Below are 21,377 nucleotides of genomic sequence, written 5' to 3'. Positions count from 1 at the left end.
ATTAATTTGGACATAGAAGCAAACAATGGGAAATTTGCTGGATTTGTGTGGGTTCGTCCATGATTTAGAACAGGAGCTCTCAGCTTTCAAAGCCTTGGGTGAAGCTCCTAGAACCTGTCCCATGTTGCTACCAAATTGAAAATATTACTCAAGAAGCCCACCTCTTCAAGAAGCCCACCTTGGATCCAGTTATTTTAAATAATTTTCGTCCTGTCTCCAACCTTCACTTTATTGCGAAGGTTGTTGAGAGCGTGGTGGCACGTCAGCTCCCGCTGGTCCTGGATGAAGCATCATACCTAGACTTGTACCAGTCGGGTTTCAGGCCCGGGTACAGCACGGAGATGGCATTGGTCACACTGGTGGATAATCTCTGGAGGGCTAGGGATAGAGGATATTCCTCTGCCCTGGTCCTGTTAGATCTCTCAGCGGCTTTTGATACCATCGACCATGGTATCTTGCTGCGGCACCTTGAGGGGTTGGGAGTGGGAGGCACTGTTTTATGGTGGTTCTCCTCCTACCTCTTGGGACGCTGGCAAGCAGTGTTGGTGGGAGGGCAGAGGTCGACCCCGAGGACCCTCACATGTGGTTTAACATCTATATGAAGCCACTGGGGGAGATCATCCATGGTTTTGGGGTGGGGTATCATCAATATGCTGATGATACCCAACTTTTTATATCCACCCCGAACCAGCCCAGTAATGCCCTTGACGTGATGTCCTGATGCCTGGAGGTGGTGCAGCTCTGGATGGGGAGGAACAGGCTCCGACTCAACCCTGCCAAGATGGAGTGGCTGTGGGTACCGGTGTCTCAGTTCCAAGGGAATATTCCATCTTTGGTCATAGGGGGAGAGGTGTTGCCCCCTGCAGATAGGGCGTGCAACTTAGGCGTCCTCCTGGATGCAAGGTTGACTTTAGAAGACCATGTCACGACTGTGACCAGGGGGGCATTTGTCCAGATTTATCTGGTGCACCAGTTGCACCCCTACCTGGACCGAGATGCCCTACGCACAGTCACCCATGCACTCATCACCTCCCGGATCGACTATTGCAATGCTCTCTACATGGGTCTGCCCTTGAAAACCACTCGGAGGCTTCAGCTGGTGCAGAATGCAGCCGCGTGGGTAGTGATGGGAGTGTCACGATGCTCCCATGTTACATCCCTCCTGCGTGATCTGCATTGGTTACCAGTTGCTCTCCGGGTGAGGTTCAAGGTGCTGGTGATTACCTATAAAGCCCTACATGGCTTAGGCCCGGGGTATTTGGCAGATCACCTGCGGCCAGCAACAGTTCCCCATCGCCCCATGCACTCACATAGAGAGGGCCTACTTGGGGTCCCGTCAGCCAAACAATGTCAGCTGATGGCCCCTAGGGAGCGAGCCTTCTCTGTGGGTGCACCTACCCTCTGGAATCAGCTCCCCTTGGAGCTCCGGGTAACCCCCGACCTTCGCTCCTTCCGCCGTGACCTTAAAACATGGCTGTTTCGCCAAGCTGGCCTGGACTGAATGGGGTTTTAATGGGAATTTTAGTTTTTATTGTTGAATTTTAATTGGACTTGTTGTTGTTTATTGCTGTGAGCCGCCCTGAGTCCTTGTGGAGAAAGGACGGCATATAAGTCCGATAATAAATAAATAAAAATAAATTACTGTGATGATCAGGGGAAGCTGTTTAATATGGAAAGAAACAACTACATTCAGTTCATTTACTGGGATGTTGCTGATATTAAACCACATTCCCATCCACCCACACCAACTTTCCAACGTTTCACATGAACATGTTCATGCAATAACCAGGAGCCAAGTTCAGTTCAAAGGTGACTTGACTGTTCCATGCCTTACAGCTCATAGTGTGACAAAAAATGTGAACCCATCATTCAAAACTAGCTTGTGTCAAACTTCAAGCTGTGCAGGCAGGAGTCTGAAAGCATCATAGATTCTGTTGACCTTCATCTTCCAGGGCATGATGGAAACACGACCGAAGGTTGGGAAGTAACAATAGAGGCGAGACCCAGCTGTAAACCCTTGCTATCTGTCTTACTGTGTGAGAAAAACAGTGGCTGAAAACAGCTCTGAATTAAATGCCATTCTCACTTTTTGTGACAATAAATTCCAATCAGTAATTACAGCTTATTTGCTTGTCATACATTTTCTGCCAGTCAGTTTTACTACATATTTATTGACTTGATTTGTCTCTCATCATCTGACAAGGACTCTCAAGGCAGCAAAGACCAGCAATGTAAAACATCAGGAAGAGGAACAAAGTAAAATGTGCAAAATCTAATTCAACACCATCCCACTTGCTCAAACTTCCTCAACCACATACCCTCCAGAAGTATCCCAACATTCAAAAATAAGAGCACCAAAATCCTTAGAGATTCCAAGTGCCCTTCAGTCTAATATCAGTAATACTTGATCTTTAAGATCAGCTTGAAACTGCCAGATTCAAACTTTTATTGCAGCTTTCACTAATTGGAGGCCCTCATTTGGAATTGGATGCTGGGTAAGGATGATGGCATTTGAAGTCGAATACATTTGGAGGACTGTAGATTAATTATCTAGAGGATAATTAATACGAGCTATAATGATAACCTACAGACCACAATTCAAAAAATATTTGCTTTATTGCATCCCAACCAGAACTAAATACATACCATAAAACAATTTTATGGTTGTACATTCATGATAATGAATACAATGTTGATAAGCAATCTCAGTTCTACTTTGGCAGAATCACAGAATGTGTTTAGCTAGATACAGTCTCATAAGATAAAAGATTGTTTTTAAAAATGAAAAACCACTCCAGGTTGAGCACTGGAGATCAGCCCTATCAGTAATATCATCCTGACATCTCTAAGCAGATAATTGTGCTTCATATAAAATAAAATTACATTTTACAATAATCCCAGAAAATGCAGAGATCTTCCAGGTTGGATCTCTTTTTAACAAGCTTCCACTCATTACTTCTCATCCTGCCCTCTGGTGCTTTGGAAAATAAGTTATCTTCAATAGGCTAGACATACCTAATTTGCCTCACTAAAGCAACATTATCACTTTTTGTGATCTAGATGTTATCCCTCTGTTGATGCAACCCAAGACTGCATTGGCTTTTTTGATAGCCGCAGCACATTGCTGGCTCATATTTAAGTGGTGGTTCACTAGGACACTTAGATCTTTCCCACAGTTACTATATGAACCAGATACCACCTATTTTTCACCTATGCGTTTGGTTTTTCCTGCCTAAATGCAGGACCTTACTTTTCTCACTAATGAACTGCATCTTCTTGGTTAGGGCCCGATGTTCAAGTCTGTCAAGATCTTTCTGAATCTTGAATCTATCTTCCAAAGTTCCCCCCAGTTTAGCATTACTTGCAAATTTACTGAGTTCCTCCCCATCCCCTTGTCTAGATCATTTATGAAGATCTTGAAGAGTACTGAAGACAGAACCTTCAGATACCACTCTACATGCTTCCCTCTGTGTTATTACAACAATAGATGGCAGAGTTCGAGCACTTGCCCTTCTTTTTCAAGCATTGACATCCATGGTATTCACAGAGGGTGTTAAAAGTGTCAACATAGCATCACAAGTGTGCAATTAAAGACCTGCTTCTTTTTAAAGTACATCAATGTAATGCATGCAGTTTGGAGAAGAGAGGAGAGGAGAGGAGAGGGGAGGGGAGGGGAGGAGGGAGGGGAGGGGACAATAGATCTAGTTTTAAATCTGCAGATGGATAACTGCAGTAATTAATATTAGACTGACTACCAAACCAAGCTTAATAATAAATATTAGCATTTTTAAAGTATTAGCATGCTGTAGATATTACAACAACCCTTCCAAATAGATAAGTATCTAAACTGTGCATTTACACAACTGGGCAATAGCTCTGAAGTTATTCTGTCATCAGACAAGGATATTTCTATTTGAATGCAACAACAATTAAATACGTTTTCAAAAACTGCCCGGATGAAAATTTAAGAGGTTTTTTTTTTATGTGTTGTTCTGCTTGACTTAGTTTTACCTCTTTATCTCTTTTAAAGGAATGGTTTTATGAATCTGACTTTACAGTGTCAAGCTCACTTTGCTGATGGATGAATTAAAAGATTGTCTTAAAAATAATTTTTCAGCCAGGTGCTTTATGTTTGTACTTCAGTCTCTTTACAACTATCAAACCTGAACTTCAACTTTATAAAGGCAAATAAAAATTTTCCCCAACCCATGAACATGTGCATTTGTGTGTCACAATGAAAGTTACATCATGACCAGACAGCACAAAATCTAGATTTATCCCGGAAAATTAGTAAAATAACCTTGTGGGGTTATTTTTCCCTTTATTAGAAATTTCTGACCAGTATTGTTGAATAAATTCAGGGAGGAGGCAAATAGGAAATTCCAAATATTTGTTGGAAATGTAATCAAACTGAGGGAGCATTTTTTTCCATCTTTGGTGGACATGAAAATATTGGGCTCAAAATATTGTGTATTTTGATATAGAAGATTTTAAAAGTGAATGTGAAATTGAAGCCAGAGAATTGGGGGAGGGGCTTAATGGACAAACATATTGAAACATCTTATTGGACCTTGTTTTTATATATGATAACCACAGCGAGACATCAACATTACCTAAGAAATTAAAAGAGAAACTTGGACCAAATATTCACAACCATGTTGCAAATGGTATGGAACATTCCTTCCTTATACGAGTGAACATCCTTCTTTCTATACCTCTGCAGAAAAATAAATCATTGAAGAGAAAACTAGATTCTTTTCCTTTTTCATTTAAGATCTGGCCAGGACAGCAGAGGGATTAGCATGAGAAAGGAAATCAGAGCTGTTAAAAGAAAAATATAAACATGGGGGTCTTTCTTGTTTAGAAAATGAATAAGATAAGATTTTGCTTTGGGTAGTCTGGCTCTTAACAAACAAATAAGGGAAATCTTGCCAGCTAGGTAAATTGTAGCATTCAAGGAACTTCATCTGCCGGAGCCAACAGATCTCAGGTTGGCTCTGAAGTATGTGTTTTCACTCTAATGTGATTTCTTCCACCTCCTCCAAGAAAACTCTGCAAATCTGGATTTTAAGCTCCCGGTTTTGTATAGCCAAGCTGTCAAAATATTGTCAGCCACACACTTCGGCAACAGAGCATATGAAAACCAACAGCAATTCCTTCCTGTCAAAATACCTTTCCTGAGAAGCTCTTGGAAACTCTCAAGCTGCAAAACAATAGACTAAATTGCACAATCCCATATTTTAGCTCCTCTCATTTAAATGGTACAGGGAGGGAGGGGACATCGGTACATTAGCTAAAAATAACTCCTTTCGATAATTCATCTCAAGGCCTACCCACCAAGAAAACCACCAGTGAAAGAGATCCATCAGTTGTTCATGTACTGTGTAATTATTTTCTTCGATTATTCACTAGCATTATTGCTCAATTACTCTATTTCACTGTTTTGTAAGTTGGTGGGCATAGTGTGACTTCTTGTGACCAACACTGACAATGTCAGCCAGCCTCTTGTGAATTCTTTTTTCCACTGGCCAATGACAGCTCAGAAGACAAATGTGTAATTTAGTTATATAGTATAATCCTATTGAAGCCTACTTATTGATCTTGAGTACACAAAGACTTTTTTCAATTAATGCAATTTGCAAGCTTATCGCCTAAATAAAATTTAAATAACATACACATATAGATACATATACATATACATACACATCAAGGGTGCTATTCAGCAGGTTCTGACAAGTTCTGGAGAACCGGTAGCGGAAATTTTGAGTAGTTTGGAGAACCGGGAAATCCCACCTCTGGCTGGCCCCAGAGTGGGGTGGGAATGGAGATTTTGCAGTATCCTTCCTCTGCCACGCCCCTCAAGCCACGCCCACCAAGCCACACCCACAGAACCAGTAGTAAAAAAATTTGAATTCCACCACTGACACACACACACACACACCAGCAAATGAATTGTTAATTAATTTCAATCTACATGTATGTACTTATAATAGAAATAATTGATATCTCTCATACACATACAACACTAGATATAAGACAATATAAATTCACATGTTGCTGCTTCCATTATCTGTCAAATGGCTTTTTTTTTCTTTTGAAATGCCATATAGCTTCATGAACTTTTATGTTTATGATTGCTTATGGGGGGCGGGAATCCTTGGACCTAAATTAAATCATATCTTGAGTCAATTCATTGAATGTAGTGGGGCTTCATTAACTGTGACTATAAAAATCTTAAACTCAATTGATTTCAGTGGGGTTTAACAATGGACCCAGCCCAGTGTTTACCTTTCTTTTTTATAACTTTTTATTTGAGCAAAATATTTGCAAAACAATCAATTTCATCCATTAACTTGTTAAGTGATTTTTTGTTTTGTTGTGCCTTTGAAAACTGTTGGCAACCTAAACATTAAAACTGGACAAATATCCAGTGCATTTTGGTTTGTAACCATGATGAATTTGGGGCTGCAATTCTATATTTACTTACTTTAGAGAAAGTCCCGCTAATGAATAGGTCTCCCTTTTGCATAGACATTGATAGGTTTGCAATAATGGATTATAATGATAACAGTGGAGCAGCCCACCTCATTCTTACAATGCTATCACCTCCTATAATTAGAGGGATAGAAGACTAATGCAATTGGAAGGCATCTGTTCAGGGATGGAATGGGACACCTTGCCACAGCCAACTCGCCACAGCCAACTCACCAGGGACAACTCATTGTGGGACAATTCAACAATTCAGTTTAATTATTTAAAATAATTAAAACATTATTTTATTTTTTGCCATTCCCATTTCATTTTGACCCTCCTCTGGCATCCTTTCTTTAATGATTCTATTCCATTATTTCTTCAATATTAGTGTAACTCTTGTCCCGCGGCGAGTTGGCCACAGCAAGTTGGCTGTAGCTAGTTGGCATAAAACCATTCAGGGAAGTATTTAAAATGTATAAGCAGCAGCCCTGAAGTCATAAGAACCCCACTGGGTTCTTTACGGGACCGCCTGCTGTCGCAAACAGCCTCCCACCGGCTGGTACGCTCTCACAGAGAGGGACTCCTCCGGGTGCCGTCGGCCAAACAATGTCGGCTGGCGGCCCCCAGGGGGAGAGCCTTCTCTGTGGGGGCACCTACTATCTGGAACGAGCTCCCCCTGGAGATACGGAGGATCCCGGATCTACGCACCTTCCGCCGCACTCTTAAAACCTTTTTATTTCACCAGGCTGGTCTGGCCTAATCTTTCCCATTCTTTTTTAATGTAAATTTTAATGTAAATTTTAATTTGCTCTTAACCTGGGGTTTTAAATTTGTCTTGGGCTAAATTGATTTAATTTGATTTTACTTTTGTTCTTAATTTTTGTATTTTATGTGTTTTATTCTGTGCCTGTTCACCGCCCTGAGTCCTTCGGGAGTAGGGCGGTATACAAATTAAATAAAACTAAACTAAACTAAACTGAAATAAATATCAACTACTGCAAGATCTGACTATCCAGCCTTCTGGTTGCTTGGATGTGAAGGCTTGCAGTCCAAGAGCAATGGGTTCATTACTGTAGCTGGTGCTCCCACTGCTAGTGATCCTCCCTTTACCTTTTAGCATAGCTTTATTATGTATGCTAAATATGTTCTGCTTGCACAGACTCATTTGCAGAGTATTTTGCTTTCATCAAAACCCAACAATATTTCAGAGTGTTACAGACAACCTTCACATCCATCTTGGCTAGGAGCCAAGGAGGTCTGCCAGCTCTCTAGAATGCCAGCAATAGCTGCCAGAGCCTCATGCACTGATGTCAGGCCTCCTTTTGCCCAGACTTCAGTCAGTGAGCTCTGTTGCTATTGAATGACATTCTGCAAATGTTTCATAGAATTTAAGGCTTTGGATTTTCGATCCTGGAATTGATTCTTTAAGACTGCTCTAACTGTCCCATTTAAAAGGTGGTTCAACTTATCAGGGATTTCTTTTCTTCCTGCTTTGAATTTGCAATCTCTACAGGAAAAAGATTGGCTTTTGGCTGGCAAAACGGGCATATTATTGAAAAAAGCAGCTTCATCTGCATCTGTAGCAAAGGAAGAAAGCAAAGGGGTTGAACCCTCGTAGTGCAGACTGTTTTAGGACTAGTTAATTGTTTATTTACTGATACATTCTCTTTATCCAGACTCCTTTAAACAACTTATCTTCACCCTGTTGTCAGAGATTTGTTTTCTTCATCTTCTTACAATTATCAAAGAATGAAATGTTGAATTTAGTTAAACTACACTGACCTGTCTTCAGTTTCTGTGGGAAGGATCCTCAAACAAAGCCTGAAGGCAGCAGTCAAAGATCAGCCTAGTCCATTAAGATTAACTGGTCTTATGGGAAGGATCCCAGAAATAATAATAATAATAGTAATAGTAACAACAACAACAACAACAACAACAACAGTTGTCAAAAACCGAAATGTACAATTTATTGACATCGCGGTACCAGGAGATGCCAGAGTCAAAGAAAAAGAACTGGAAAAATTCACGAAATATTGCGACCTGGCCATTGAAACTATGCGATTATGGATGAAACATGTAACAGTGATACCCAAGTGATATCCAAGAATTTTATAAGATACATCAACAAATGTATTGCAGCTTCCTGCAATAACACCAGCGGAACTGCAAAAAAACTGTGCTACTTGGAACATTGTACATCTAAGAAGGTACTTGGTTGATACCTAGGAGACTGGCAGCAATGCGTATCAACCATTAGCACCAGCCAATGGTATATGTGATGCATTTTTTAATGTTCAGTTGACTGAGTTTCATGTTTAATGAATAATGATAATAATAATAATAATAATAATAATAATAATAATAATAATAATCACAAAGTACCGAGATTTGCTCACAAAGTACCGAGATTTGCAAATTGAAGTTGAGCGACTGTGGAAAAAGAAATCATGTGTTGTCCCGATTGTAATTGGAGCCCTTGGAGCAATACCCAAAGGACTACCCCGCTATTTAGAAATTCTAAATTTGCCGGACTTGAACATTTTGACTCTGCAAAAAACCACCTTACTCGGAACAGCTTACATCCTCCGACGATACCTTAACAGTTCCTAGGTCCTAGGTTAGGACTCGAGCTGCTGAGCTATTAACCAGCCTCAAAGGCTGTGAATCTCACTAAAGATTAACCAATAATAATAATAATAATAATAATAATAATAATAATAATAATAATAATAATAATAATATTGTATTCATTACACATGAAACTCAGTCAACTGAACATTAAAAAATTTGAATTAAAAAATTAAAAATTAAAATTAAAAAAATTGAACATTTAAAAATGTATCATAAATATTATTAACTAGCACTGATGGTTGATATCGTTGTTGTTGTTCATGGTACAATCAGTCAAATGTTCAGACAGGATTTGGCATTTTTATCCACCTATCAAGTTCTTCCCAAGGACCTGGGATTAGCAGATCTGGATGTTTGATGCCGTTACAGATATCATCGAAGGATGTAAGCTGTTCCAAGTAAAGCCATCTTTTGCAATTGACTGATGATGAATGTGTTAATACTGATGGCATTCAAGTGGTGTTCCAGTTGTTTTGGGATTCCGCCCAAGGTGTCTATGACTATTGATCTACCTTTGCTTACTTTTGTCGCAGTCATTCTATTTCTATTTGTAGGTCTTTGTATTTTGTTATCTTCTCCAGTTCTTTCTGTTCTATTCTGCTGTTTCCAGGTACTGCCACATCCTCTAGCCAGACTTTTTTTGTCTTTCTTGTCAACAATTGTTATTTCCCAAGAAATTATCCTGTATGTATCCTAATGTTCAGCCAAAATGTTGGAGATGTGATTGTTTAGATGCTACATATTACCATGTTTGGTGGAATTGTAAGAAAGTTAAGGCTTTTTGGATAAAAATATGGTGGGTTATGCAGAATGTTTTGAAGAAAAAAATATACATCATATTTTACTTCAGACTCTCACTTCCTTTTCTCCACAATTGTTTCTATTGGGTATAGTAAAGGGTTTTACACTGGATGAAACTAAGTTGATATTGTACATGATAACAGCAGCGAGATTATTGATAGGTAAATATTGGAAAAATGAAGCTTTACCCACTATTGAAGAATGGACTTTGAAGATGGCCAGTTTTGCGGAGATGGCGAAGATTTCAGCATATTTAAAAGATCGCTCACAAGAGACTTATGAATGGGAATGGAAAAAATGGATAGATTATGTGCAGAACAAATATCAAATTAGGAAGTATCAAATAGCTTTTCATTGAAAGTATTATATAAAAATAGAAATGTATGAATTTTTGTGAAGATAAAAAAAATTATAAGGGGGTTTGAGGGGTTCAAGTTTTATAAAAAGGGGATTTTGATGGGATTATACTCTGTGGAAGTCAGGGGGGAGGGTTAGGGGGGTCTGGGGGGGTTAGGGTGGGGAGTGTGGGGTGGGTTGGGGGGGGAAATGGGGTGAAAATGTAATTGTAAAACTTTTGCAATAAAGAAAAAAACAATTGTTAAGACTGGGTGTTATGTGGCAGGTGCCTGTCTGTTTGAAGTCTAAAATCCTAGAGCACTATTACTAAATTACACATTATTCCTTTATTTATAATTATTGATATTGTTTAGAAGCAAGAGGTGTAGAATTTGTATACTGAAAGATGGGTTACAGGAATCGTAGCAATAAATATATATTTTGTTTGCCCAAAACATCATTTCCCTTGTAAAATTATTCACTATTTTTCTGTCACTATGCAACCATACTAGATACTGTATCTTCCTGATATAAAGAAAATCCAGGGAATGAATTCCCTCACAATAACTTCCTTTGGCATTTATTATAAATCTGAGAAGCCGAGAAGACTATAGAGCACTGAAGAAAACAATTAAAGACTCATTCTCTCACGTATGCATTCTCTCACAGCTGTTGATCACCTTCTACAATAGCAGTAGAACTTAGACTTACAGTATATACCACTTCGTAATGCTTTGCAGCACTCTATAAGCAGTTTACAGAGTCCACATAATAATCTGGCTCCTCATTTTACTGACCTTGAAAGGATGGAATGCTGAGTCAACCTTGAGCCCTGCCAGGATTGAATTCCAGGCTGTGGGCAGAATTAGCCTGCAACACTGCATTTTAACCCCTATGCCACCAGGGATCCTTATAACTTAAACTTTCATATCCCATCTATAGGACAACTTGCAAGATGTCATAAGACTGGAGAAAAGCAAATGTCCTGATCTTCAAAATAGGAAAGGGACATGGAAAACTACCTACCTGTCAACTTCGATGTCTACACTGGGAAAAGTCCTTGAAAAGATTATTAAACAGTGTGTTTGTGGGCATTTAGATAGACATGCTACAATTAACAGGAATCACATGGATTTGTCACAAGCAAATCATGCCAGATTAATTTTAGCTTTTTCTTTGATAGAGCTACTGGCTTAGTAGATCAGGATAATGCCACATGCCTACGTCAGCATCTCTAATATTATTATTATCACAGTTGACTGAATGATTGCATCCAAAGAATGTTTATTAGTGGTTCTATTTCATCTTGAAGGGAATTTTTAGGTGGAGAACCACAGGCATCTGTCCTGGGTACTGTTCACCTTTTTATCATTGCCTTGGATGAGAGAGTTGGGGAACGATAACACAAAACTGATGAAGGGAGGTTGAAAAGAGAGAAGATCCCAAAAGATTTAACAGGTTTCGGAGTGGACTGAAATGAATAGGGTGGAATTGATTAGGAATAAAAGGAAAGTTTTATTCCTTTTCTCTGAGGAGAAAAGGAAAGGCACAAGTGTGATACAGAGAAGTTTTGGTTTTGAAGTATTACAGTATGTTTGGAAAGAATCTGGGTGTTCATGTCATGAACATGAGCCAGCAGGATGATGCAGCTGCTAAAAGGGCAAAGACCACCTTGAGTTGCATTTACAGAAGCACATAGTCCAAATTATGAGAAGCAAACGTTCTACTCTACTTTGCCCTGTCTGTCCTCATATAGAATACTACTAGTGGTGGGTTGGCCCTGATTCACACCAGTTCTATAGAACCGGTAGTAAAACCAGTGGGAGGCCCCACCCACCGACCCTGATGTCACCAAAATGCTTCTGCGCAGAAGAGTGCATCCCCGTTGAGAACCGGTAGTAAAGGTAAGTAGAACCCACCCCTGAATACTACATTCTGTTCTCAGTACCGAAAGGGCAGTGATAAATTGAAGGTTTGGGAAAGGGCTACCAAGATGGTTAGGCAAATGGAAAGCAAGTCTTATATGCAACAGTTAAAAGACCTAATCATGTTTATCCCATAGAAGAGAAGGCTAAGAGGAGATGTAATTGTACCTTTCAAATATTTGAAGATTTATCACACACTCTTCAAATATTTGAAGAGGACATGGATATAATCCTCTATTGCAACAGAGGGTAATCATTATGTTAAACTACAAGGATGGAGGTTTAGGCTATATATCAGGAAGAATTTCCTAACTGAATAAGCTATTAGCCAACACCAACAGGTTGCAATGAGTTTCTTCTTCATTTCAATCCTTCAAATGATAGACTGTTAAAGATACTCTAGTGGTTCTAGAGAGCTCTGGCCTGAGGAGCTGATTAAAATAAATGTCCCCAGCTTTATGATTTTTATGATTTCACCTCATTTCTGTTTCCTTTAAAATATCAAATACTTTATTTTCTCTCAAGCTGAATCAGGACTACTGCTCCAATAAGAAACAAACTACAAAAAATAATCTAATGTCCAGAACAATAAAAACAAACAGCCATTTCTTTGTATTTTTGTGTCTCTACAATGACCTACGATAGCTACCAATCTTTTTTAAAATGTTATGATTAGATGCATAAATAACCAAAACTCTCTCCTGAATTGATATCCACTTCACAACCTTCACACGCCAAGGTCTTTAGCAGAAAGAGAAAAAAAATCTAACAAATATTCCCAGAAAGGGTAATAAAGAAAATAAAAAGAAACCTAGTTATATGAAAGGCATTTAAGGCCAAATAATGCCTGGAACCTGACTATCTCTGTAGAAATATATTTTATTAACAAAAAGGTCTGGATTTCTAAACCATCTCTGTTCAACAGATGGAACTCAGCTGTGTATTAGCAGGCATACTTTCTTGTGCTAGCAAAAGTTAGTTGAGACACATTCAGAATCAATAAGTCTGCATTTCAAGATCTTCATCAAATCTTATTTGTAAATATCATGTTGGTACAAAATTGTCAATTCTTTTCCAGCACTTCCAACCTGTTGTTGTTGTTGTTCAGGCATCTTTCCCTACACTACTCCTAATCTATGTTATAAATGAAATCTTAACTTTAAAATAAAATAACCCGATTAGGTTTTGAATATTTCAGAAGCAAACAGGCAATTTCCTATAAGGACCCTTCCAAGAAGCTCATTTAGCTCCAGTAAACCATAAGTGAGCCCTTCCCCTACCTTGAGATTTCAATGACTGCTATTGTAAAGTGCTTACAAACTTGGAACCTTATTCAAAGGTGATGAGAGAAATGGTGCTAAGGTGACAATTACCATATCACAAACGGGCAGGTGGATGCTGCATAGTCCACAGAAACTAGAATGCTAAGAACATCAAGGAGTAAAACTCAATGGTATAGAAAATTCTGGGTTCAAGTTCTAGCACTTCCATGTAGAGCTGAAAAAACTCTGACCGAACATCTTGGACAGGTGATGGAAGCCTGTGTCAACAACTCTAGACCATCTGAATCAAGTACATGAACCAGTATAATGATGCTTCTTACATTCCACTGCTACCACTCACTAGCATTGTGCCTATAGGCTGTGGAAGTCACAGCAAGTCAAACTGTTTCTGCCATGTTGGATCACTCTTCCCTAGTTAATGCTAGAAATTGGTCAACTGCTAACAAAGTAAAATATCAGACATTCCTTGGCAACAGCTGCAACTCCTGCCTTGCTCTTTTCTAATTCTAGGAAAATTTACCTTCTCGTTATTCAAAGTTGTGAGCACTGCCATTATACTTTTGCACTGTCTTAAATAAATAGAAAGAAACATGATTTGTTCTACTATAGATATGCATTGAGATTGAATCTATTGTGTGTTAAAAATGGCTGTAGGGCCAAATTAAAAAAAAAAATCTGTGTATCTTCTACACTATTTTTGTAATTCTAAAATTATTTGCCAAACCAGCTAAATTCTTCACCTTCCCTCAAAAATTCTCACTCACGAAGTGAGTGACGACTATATTTAGAAGTACCATTTCCCAGAATTCTATTGATCCTTCTGTTTATACCATGTAACATCTGAGAACTTTGCCAGAATATATTTTTGATCCTGTCAATATATTGTTAACCCTGAAGACTGGCAAGTTGTCATTTTGTCTAATTTGAATCATTTTTTAAAAAATCCTTCAGATCCAATCGCATTTCATATTGGAGGATATTTTTCTATCTAAAAGTCACATCCATATGTGAAAAAGAAATCTTTTGCTAAGGCAGTAGCTTGAAATAAGACAGGATCTAGTATAGATTTGAGTTTAGTGAGTTGGTGGCTAAAGTAGAATTTAAATGGAAAGATAGCCATATTAGATATCCAGAAAGGTAACTGGAAAGATAAATGGAGATGTAACCAAACTAGAGAGAAGGAATGTGGCACCTCCAGATATTAGAGTATCCTTCAAAATGCATTTATTTATTACTATTTATATACTACTGTTTTTGCAATTCTAAATGGTTTATATAAAATATGATAGAACATCCATAACATTCATAAACATTGTTTAAAACCTATATGAAAACTAATAATAATGGATGCCACTGATAGTCTGATTGTCTTATAGGAAATCCCTCCTGGAAAAAAACCCTTTCATCATTATACATATACATTATACGTATCAAGATAGTGGCACACCTAGACTTTAGGCGCCTGGGGGACCATTTGTTCCAGAGATGAAGGGAATCTACTGAAAATGCCAAGTGCCAACTCTAGATTTCATTTGAAATATGTAGGTAGCTGAAATGTTCCTCTTTCTTAGATTGTGTAGGGAGGGCACGTCCTACCTAAAGAATATGCTCCTGAAAGCCATTGGCAATGAAGGATGGAATTATTGGAGTGGTAGATAAGGAATATGTAGATGCTACAGCCCTGTGCCAGACCATTACGAGATTCAGGAGACTATAGAGTGCCATTAGCAGAAATGTAATACACAGGATACATACATGGTATTCAACAATCATCCTTGTATAGACAGGTTAGCTCAAGCAGAGATACAGGGTGAAGAACAAAAGAATGTCAAGAAAGAACTTCTAACCTAATCCTGATTTTTTTATATGTGGAAACAGTTCAAAAGTAGGGAAAGAAATGATTATACAATCACTTTTTCACAAGAATATTTTTAATCAGCCAATTAATCAGAGTTGTCCTATTCTGCCATGGGCTCATTGGATTACTTTTAACCTCAGCATTTCTATTTGAAATATGGGCATAATATAATACAATGCTTCCTGACAGGGGTACATAAAAATTGGGAATATATCTGCAGCACATAAAGATACTGTATTTTGTTCCTTCTTGACTGATAATTCATTCTTATCCTGACATTCTGTCAATTAAAGTCAGAGTAGTTTGAAAGAAAAAGTGAAAATATTTTATCCATGTTTGATATGAACTAAGATATTTCATGAAAATTTAGAATATTCCCTCATCAGTTATTTTCTCTTCATTGCCTTCCATTCTATTTTTCAATTAATACTTGTTAGAATTCTAAATGGGGGAATTAATATCCTATACACCAGGGATGTCAAACTCGATTTCATTGAGGGCCACATCAGGGTTGTGTTTGACCTTGGGAGGCCAGGGTGGGCATGGCCATGATGGGTGTGGCCCGCTCGATGTCACTCATGTTGGGGAGCCTGTGGTGGCCCGAGCGCTCTGCCAGCAAAAATGGGGTCCTGAGCTCCATTTTCAGCTGCAACGGCCTCCTGCAACCTTCTGCCAGTGAAAATGGAGCTCCGTTTTCACCAGCAGAGGCACTGGGAGCCAGTCCTTCACTGTTTCCAGGATGGCGCCGCAGGCCAGATCTAAGCACCCCACAGGACAGATCCAATCCATGGGCCTTGAGTTTGACATCCCTGCTGTACACAAAGAGACATCAGATGCACACATGTATTATACACACATACATTATATACCTATATCTCAAAAGTTACCTAGAATTTTCAATACTGCACCATTGCTATAACTAATCAGTTTGATCCATTTTGCATTGTGTGCCAGAAAGAAAATGTACTTTGCAAAATTATATTCATGTAAAAAGAGATTTAAAAAGACTATGTTCAGCGATGTTATGGCATAAATTCCCTAGAAAAAAAGGAGAAAGTAAGAAGCTTTAACTTTCCATGAAGTAAAGAAGAAGAGTGAATAATCTTGGGATACCTTGCAAGCTACAGCTTTTTATGTGTATTCTTTCCCAAAGTGTGGAATATATTTTGCATTGTTGCATCGTGAACAGCGATCCCACATGGTTTTCAGTCCAAAAACAGTATCTACCAAAAAATACTTCATAAATGTATTTGTGCCTTTTCTTTTACCTTCTTCCATAATGCAGTAAACAAAGCAATGTTCAAAATAAGTAAGTGGAAAGTAGGTCAGCACACACTGACTCCAGCATGAGAAGGTAAACTCAGATTTCATTACAACTAGAACGAATGTTCTTTGAAGTTATGTTTGTGAGGCATCCCTATAAAAAATGTCCCTTTCTAATTAACAAGTAGAAGAAGGACGCAATGGCTCAGTGGCTAAGACGATAAGCTTGTCGATCAAAAGATCGGCAGTTCAGCAGTTCAAATCTCTAGTGCCGCGTAACGGGGTGAGCTCCTGTTACTTGTCCCAGCTTCTGCCAACCTAGCAGTTCAAAAGTACATAAAAAATGCAAGTAGAAAAATAGGGACCACCTTTGGTGGAAAGGTAACAGTGTTCCATGCGCCTTTGGCATTTAGTCATGCTGGCCACATGACCACGGAGACATCTTCGGACAGCGCTGGCTCTTCGGCTTTGAAACAGAAATGAGCACCGCCCCCTAGAGTCAGGAACAACTAGCACATCTGTGCAAAGGGAATCTTTACCTTTACCTTAATTAACAAGTGAAAGAGTTTTATAAGTTCTTCCTTATAAAAATGGTGATAAGTTCATTTCAAATTGATTCCATGCTTACTTCACAGTGATGGTAGCAATTGTCAAACATGACCAGAGATTTCGCCAGAAGATAAAATGATTGTGTGCTTCTCTTGACTTTGGAGCAGGCAACCAATTGTTGGAAGCCTTGCAGATAACAACTAGTCTTAGCCATTAGCGACTTCTACTTAACTTACTTAGGGATCAGGATATATATTCACATGTATTGTCCATTCTTATTTGTCTTAACTGACAATAGCTCTCTTTATAGGAAAACCTATCATCTGTTTGTGATATATTATTTTTCTCCCGATGATATGGCCCAGGGGTGTCAAACTCGCATTGTCATGGTATCATCACATGACATATCATGACTCCCCCCCCCTTTCTCTAAACCGGGCATGGCCAGTGTGTGATGCATCCGATCCATGGGCCGGGTGTTTGACAGCCCTGATATAGCCATTCCTAGCTTCCTTTAGTGCAGTGTTTCTCAACCTTGGGAGCTTGAAGATGGGTGGACTTCAACTCCCAGAATCCCGCAGCCAGCGCTGCTGGCTGGGGGATTCTGGGAGCTGAAGTCCACCCATCTTGAAGCTACCAAGGTTGAGAAACACTGCTTTAATGGTTCCATAAGAATTTGAGCCAATAGTTATTGAACTAAATAGAAGGAATAGTCAAGGATACAGAGCGATGTTTTTTACTAGGACAAAGAAAATGTAATGGTAATGAGAGTGTCAAGAAGTATCATTTAGGGTACTGAGGATCCATAATGTTCTTTTCACCGGCAAAAAGAGAGTGGAGGACAATAAGAGCACTACATTTCTATGCATGGTTGGTTGTGAGTTTTCAGTGAACTTCCAGCCTCTTCCAACCATATCTATTTACCCTCTCTCCATAAATGCCTTAAATACTGCTCCATATCATGGGAAATGACAGCTATATTATGGTTTCATTGTAGGCCTAAACCTCTTCAGAGAAACAATCACATTATAATATTCCACTACCTTAAAGGACATTAAACTACAGTCCCTTTGCTCTGCCCTGTTCTGCAAGTTTCTTATGTAAACTGCTAGAAAAGCAGATTCTGGACCATATCAAAGTTAAATTACGGTATATATGGCTTCAGTTTGTTACAGCAATGTTTACTTTATTTGTTATATTCCCAGAATAGGAGAAAGCCACTTTGGATTGAACCTTCTTCCATTATATTCAATGAGAAAGTAGATATTAGAAAAATTACATGCACACCCATATACAGTACATGTATCAATAAAAGATGAATAAAGAGTTGGAGGAAGATGAAATGGCCAGCCTCCTTCTCGCTTTCTTAAGCCAAGCAGAACTTCACTCCACCTTTCAGTTTCTCCTACCTATTGTACAGGATTGCTCTGCCCAAGTTTTACAAAGCAATGTCTTATCAGAGATGTATCACTTAGCATGGAATCATTTTAAAGCTCCTTTGGGGGGTTGTATGACTGTAAGAAAAGAAATCTTAAGTGTATTAACAATAATACAATTCCATATCCATGAAAATACATGTACCAGGGAAAAATAGGGAATTAATCATCCCTTAGTACAAACTTAGAATGTACTTTATTATTCTTTTTCTTAGGCCAGCTTGCATCAACACACATACACACACACACACACACACACACACACACACAATTTGTTATTACTTTAATGGACCAATGTGGCATATCTTCAATCATGCATGAAATGAAGGAGGGTGAACACTTCCAGATATCTTGCCAATATTTTATACTGCAACATTCTTGTGTTAATTATCCTAACAGTGGAATTAAAGATAAAACCTCACAGCTTTTTTTTTTCCTTCACATTTTTAGAACACACTTTCCTTGAGGCTTGTTGAGTACGTACTGTGGTCTTACAAGCACTGGAAAACTCTTGGACAGAACAAGCAACTTTAAATGTTTGCAAAAACACTAAAGAGAAGGAGAATGACACCTATAAAACAAAAGACATCAATAATATCAGATAACCAGTAAAATTGTTCCTTTTCACTGGGTGGCTTAGGTTCAAGTGGCTCTCAGTTACAGTGTTCATTTGACCTCTAAATTTGTATCTTCTCAAATCGCTTTACGTTTGCACACTTGATGGACTTAAGCTAGTCACTATTTTTTCTCAGTCTGTTCTATTTTTCAAACTTGTGGTTAAAATCTGTCCCATGCTCTTTGGGGAGAAAGATGGGATATTTATAGTTGTGCATTGTTTAAAAATTATCACACATCTATTATGAGCACTTTTTCTAAAAGCTGATAGCTATTTTGATATTCTCACTACACAACACATGAAAGGTAATAATTGTGCAAACAGTAATTTCAACCAGAAGCCAAAACAAACACACTAGATTTACCCTCAGCCCATACACACATAGAGATAAATAGATATGCTTCTTTCAGATTTGCTTTAAATAGCTTGATAAAGGAAGTGAGGTTTGGGGAAAGAGACTTTTGTTCCCAATTTAAATTTATTCAGCTAAGGAACTATGAATACACAGAGAGAGGAAGAGGGAGGGAGACGGATTGATAAAGGTATAGATACAGTATAGCTATAAATATAAAGACTCAAAGACCCGTTATGAAGTAGTGAAACTTATCTAAACCTGGAGGCATGCTCCTCATAATCCATATGTCTTAATAATTTTAAGACATATCATTTGCAGAAAATTCAGGGAGAGGTGAAACTGCCATACACAGTGAGTATTTAACTTTTTCAACAATTTCTACTTCAGAATTACAGAACTGACTTAGGGCTTCTTCAAGCATTTTGTTTTTTCCAATGAAAAAAATTGCTGGTTGCTATTATTGTTGTTTACATAAGATGGAAAATTTAGTTGTGATCCTATGTTTACTATCTAGTGAAATATCTCACAGAATTTAATGAGGCTTACTTCAATGAGGTTTACATATGAAAAAATACACAGGACTCTACTGTAAATCAGCTTTCCTGCTAAATTGCATCTTTCCCACCCTAGTGAAACATATACTCCAGTGACCAGACCCCCTCCCCAAACATATGCCTCAGTCTTGCCCAACCGTAGATATTTAAAACCTATCCACTCTTAACAGCATTGATAAAGTCTGGCTGGGTTGATGGAAGTAAATGGGGATTGTGTGAGTTGTGTACAAGACATCTGAAAGATGATGAATTGGGAAAGATTTCCATGGGGGCAGGGAACAATCTATCTTTTCTTTTCAATTTTTCCTACTGATATTCTGCTAATCATCATTGGCTAAGCAAAATGTATAATTATGGTTACTCTAATATGAACAATAATAGAGATATAATGTGAATATGATAATTGCAAAATCATCATATTGATATTATCTATCAAGAAAGTAAGAGGATTTCTTGTGATTCTTGAGTTGTTGGAAATCCTATCACAGCTAACCCACTCATTCTTCTTGAGAGTTACAGTTTAACGTATTTAAAAGTACAACATGATAACCCTATAATAAAAGTGCTGATTAGAACTCCACCTTGTAGAATTTACCACTTTCTTCAGCGTCTAACATATTCCATTCAAGTCCAGAGGTACAAAAAATGTTTTTACAAATACTTGAAGAACTTTAGAGGTAGTTCAATCCCTACGTATCTCTCCCCTGAACCATCCGCTATTGCAGGGGGGCAAGGAAAAGCCGAAAAGAAGAAGAAGAAGAGACGACTTACCACTTGAGCGTCTGACAATGTTCTCCAAAAATGTATTCTGTGGTGCCACCAGCCCCCTTTTGCCCCCCGGCATCCTCCTGTGCCTGCAGAGCTGGGCTCTGGAGCCAAGAGGTTGCAGCGGGGCGGGCTGGGAGGATCTCGGAAGGTCTCTTGAGCCCAGTGCTGTGGAGTAGCTGTGGGAAGATTGATGAGGCAGTTCATGGTAGTAGCGCTCCAGCAGCTGGTAAAGCCCAGACTGTGGCAAGACTGCGCTCCCAGCTCAGAAACTGCAGCCTCGGAGAAGATTGCGCCTGCGCGCTTGACCCGCTCTTGCTCTTGCCGCCGCTACTGCCCCAACGGGCAGGCAACATGACCAAGCCTGCTTTCCGAAGCGATCGCTCCCGAACCTGCTGCAGCTGGACGGAGGATCAACCCAAACCAGAGTCTGGATCTCAAGGTTTCTTACACGGAAGGGGCGGGTAACCGGGAGAAAAGGGATTGTGAACGGTGTAGAGCAGTTCCCTTCAAAACGAGGGAACAATAAAC

The 21,377-nt window shown here is 38.9% G+C and overlaps 1 protein-coding gene across 1 annotated transcript in view; it reads right to left on the bottom strand.

The window, feature by feature from the left end:
- KCNH5 (potassium voltage-gated channel subfamily H member 5) overlaps window positions 1-20,925 on the bottom strand; it is a 214,630-nt gene extending 193,705 nt beyond the window's left edge. Inside the window, exon 1 of the mRNA XM_070931612.1 lies at window positions 20,853-20,925. Coding sequence (XP_070787713.1) covers window positions 20,853-20,925 — 73 coding nt within the window. The remainder of the gene's footprint in view (window positions 1-20,852) is intronic.
- Window positions 20,926-21,377: the final 452 nt, after the last annotated feature.

The sequence above is a fragment of the Pituophis catenifer genome, unplaced genomic scaffold (genome assembly GCF_029215685.1).
Source record: "Pituophis catenifer annectens isolate HBS135680 unplaced genomic scaffold, rPitCat1.0.hap2 SCAF_1, whole genome shotgun sequence".
In the NCBI taxonomy this organism is placed as follows: Eukaryota; Metazoa; Chordata; class Lepidosauria; order Squamata; family Colubridae; genus Pituophis; species Pituophis catenifer.
Note: the sequence above shows the minus strand (reverse complement) of the source record. Positions and strands in the feature narration are given on the sequence as shown.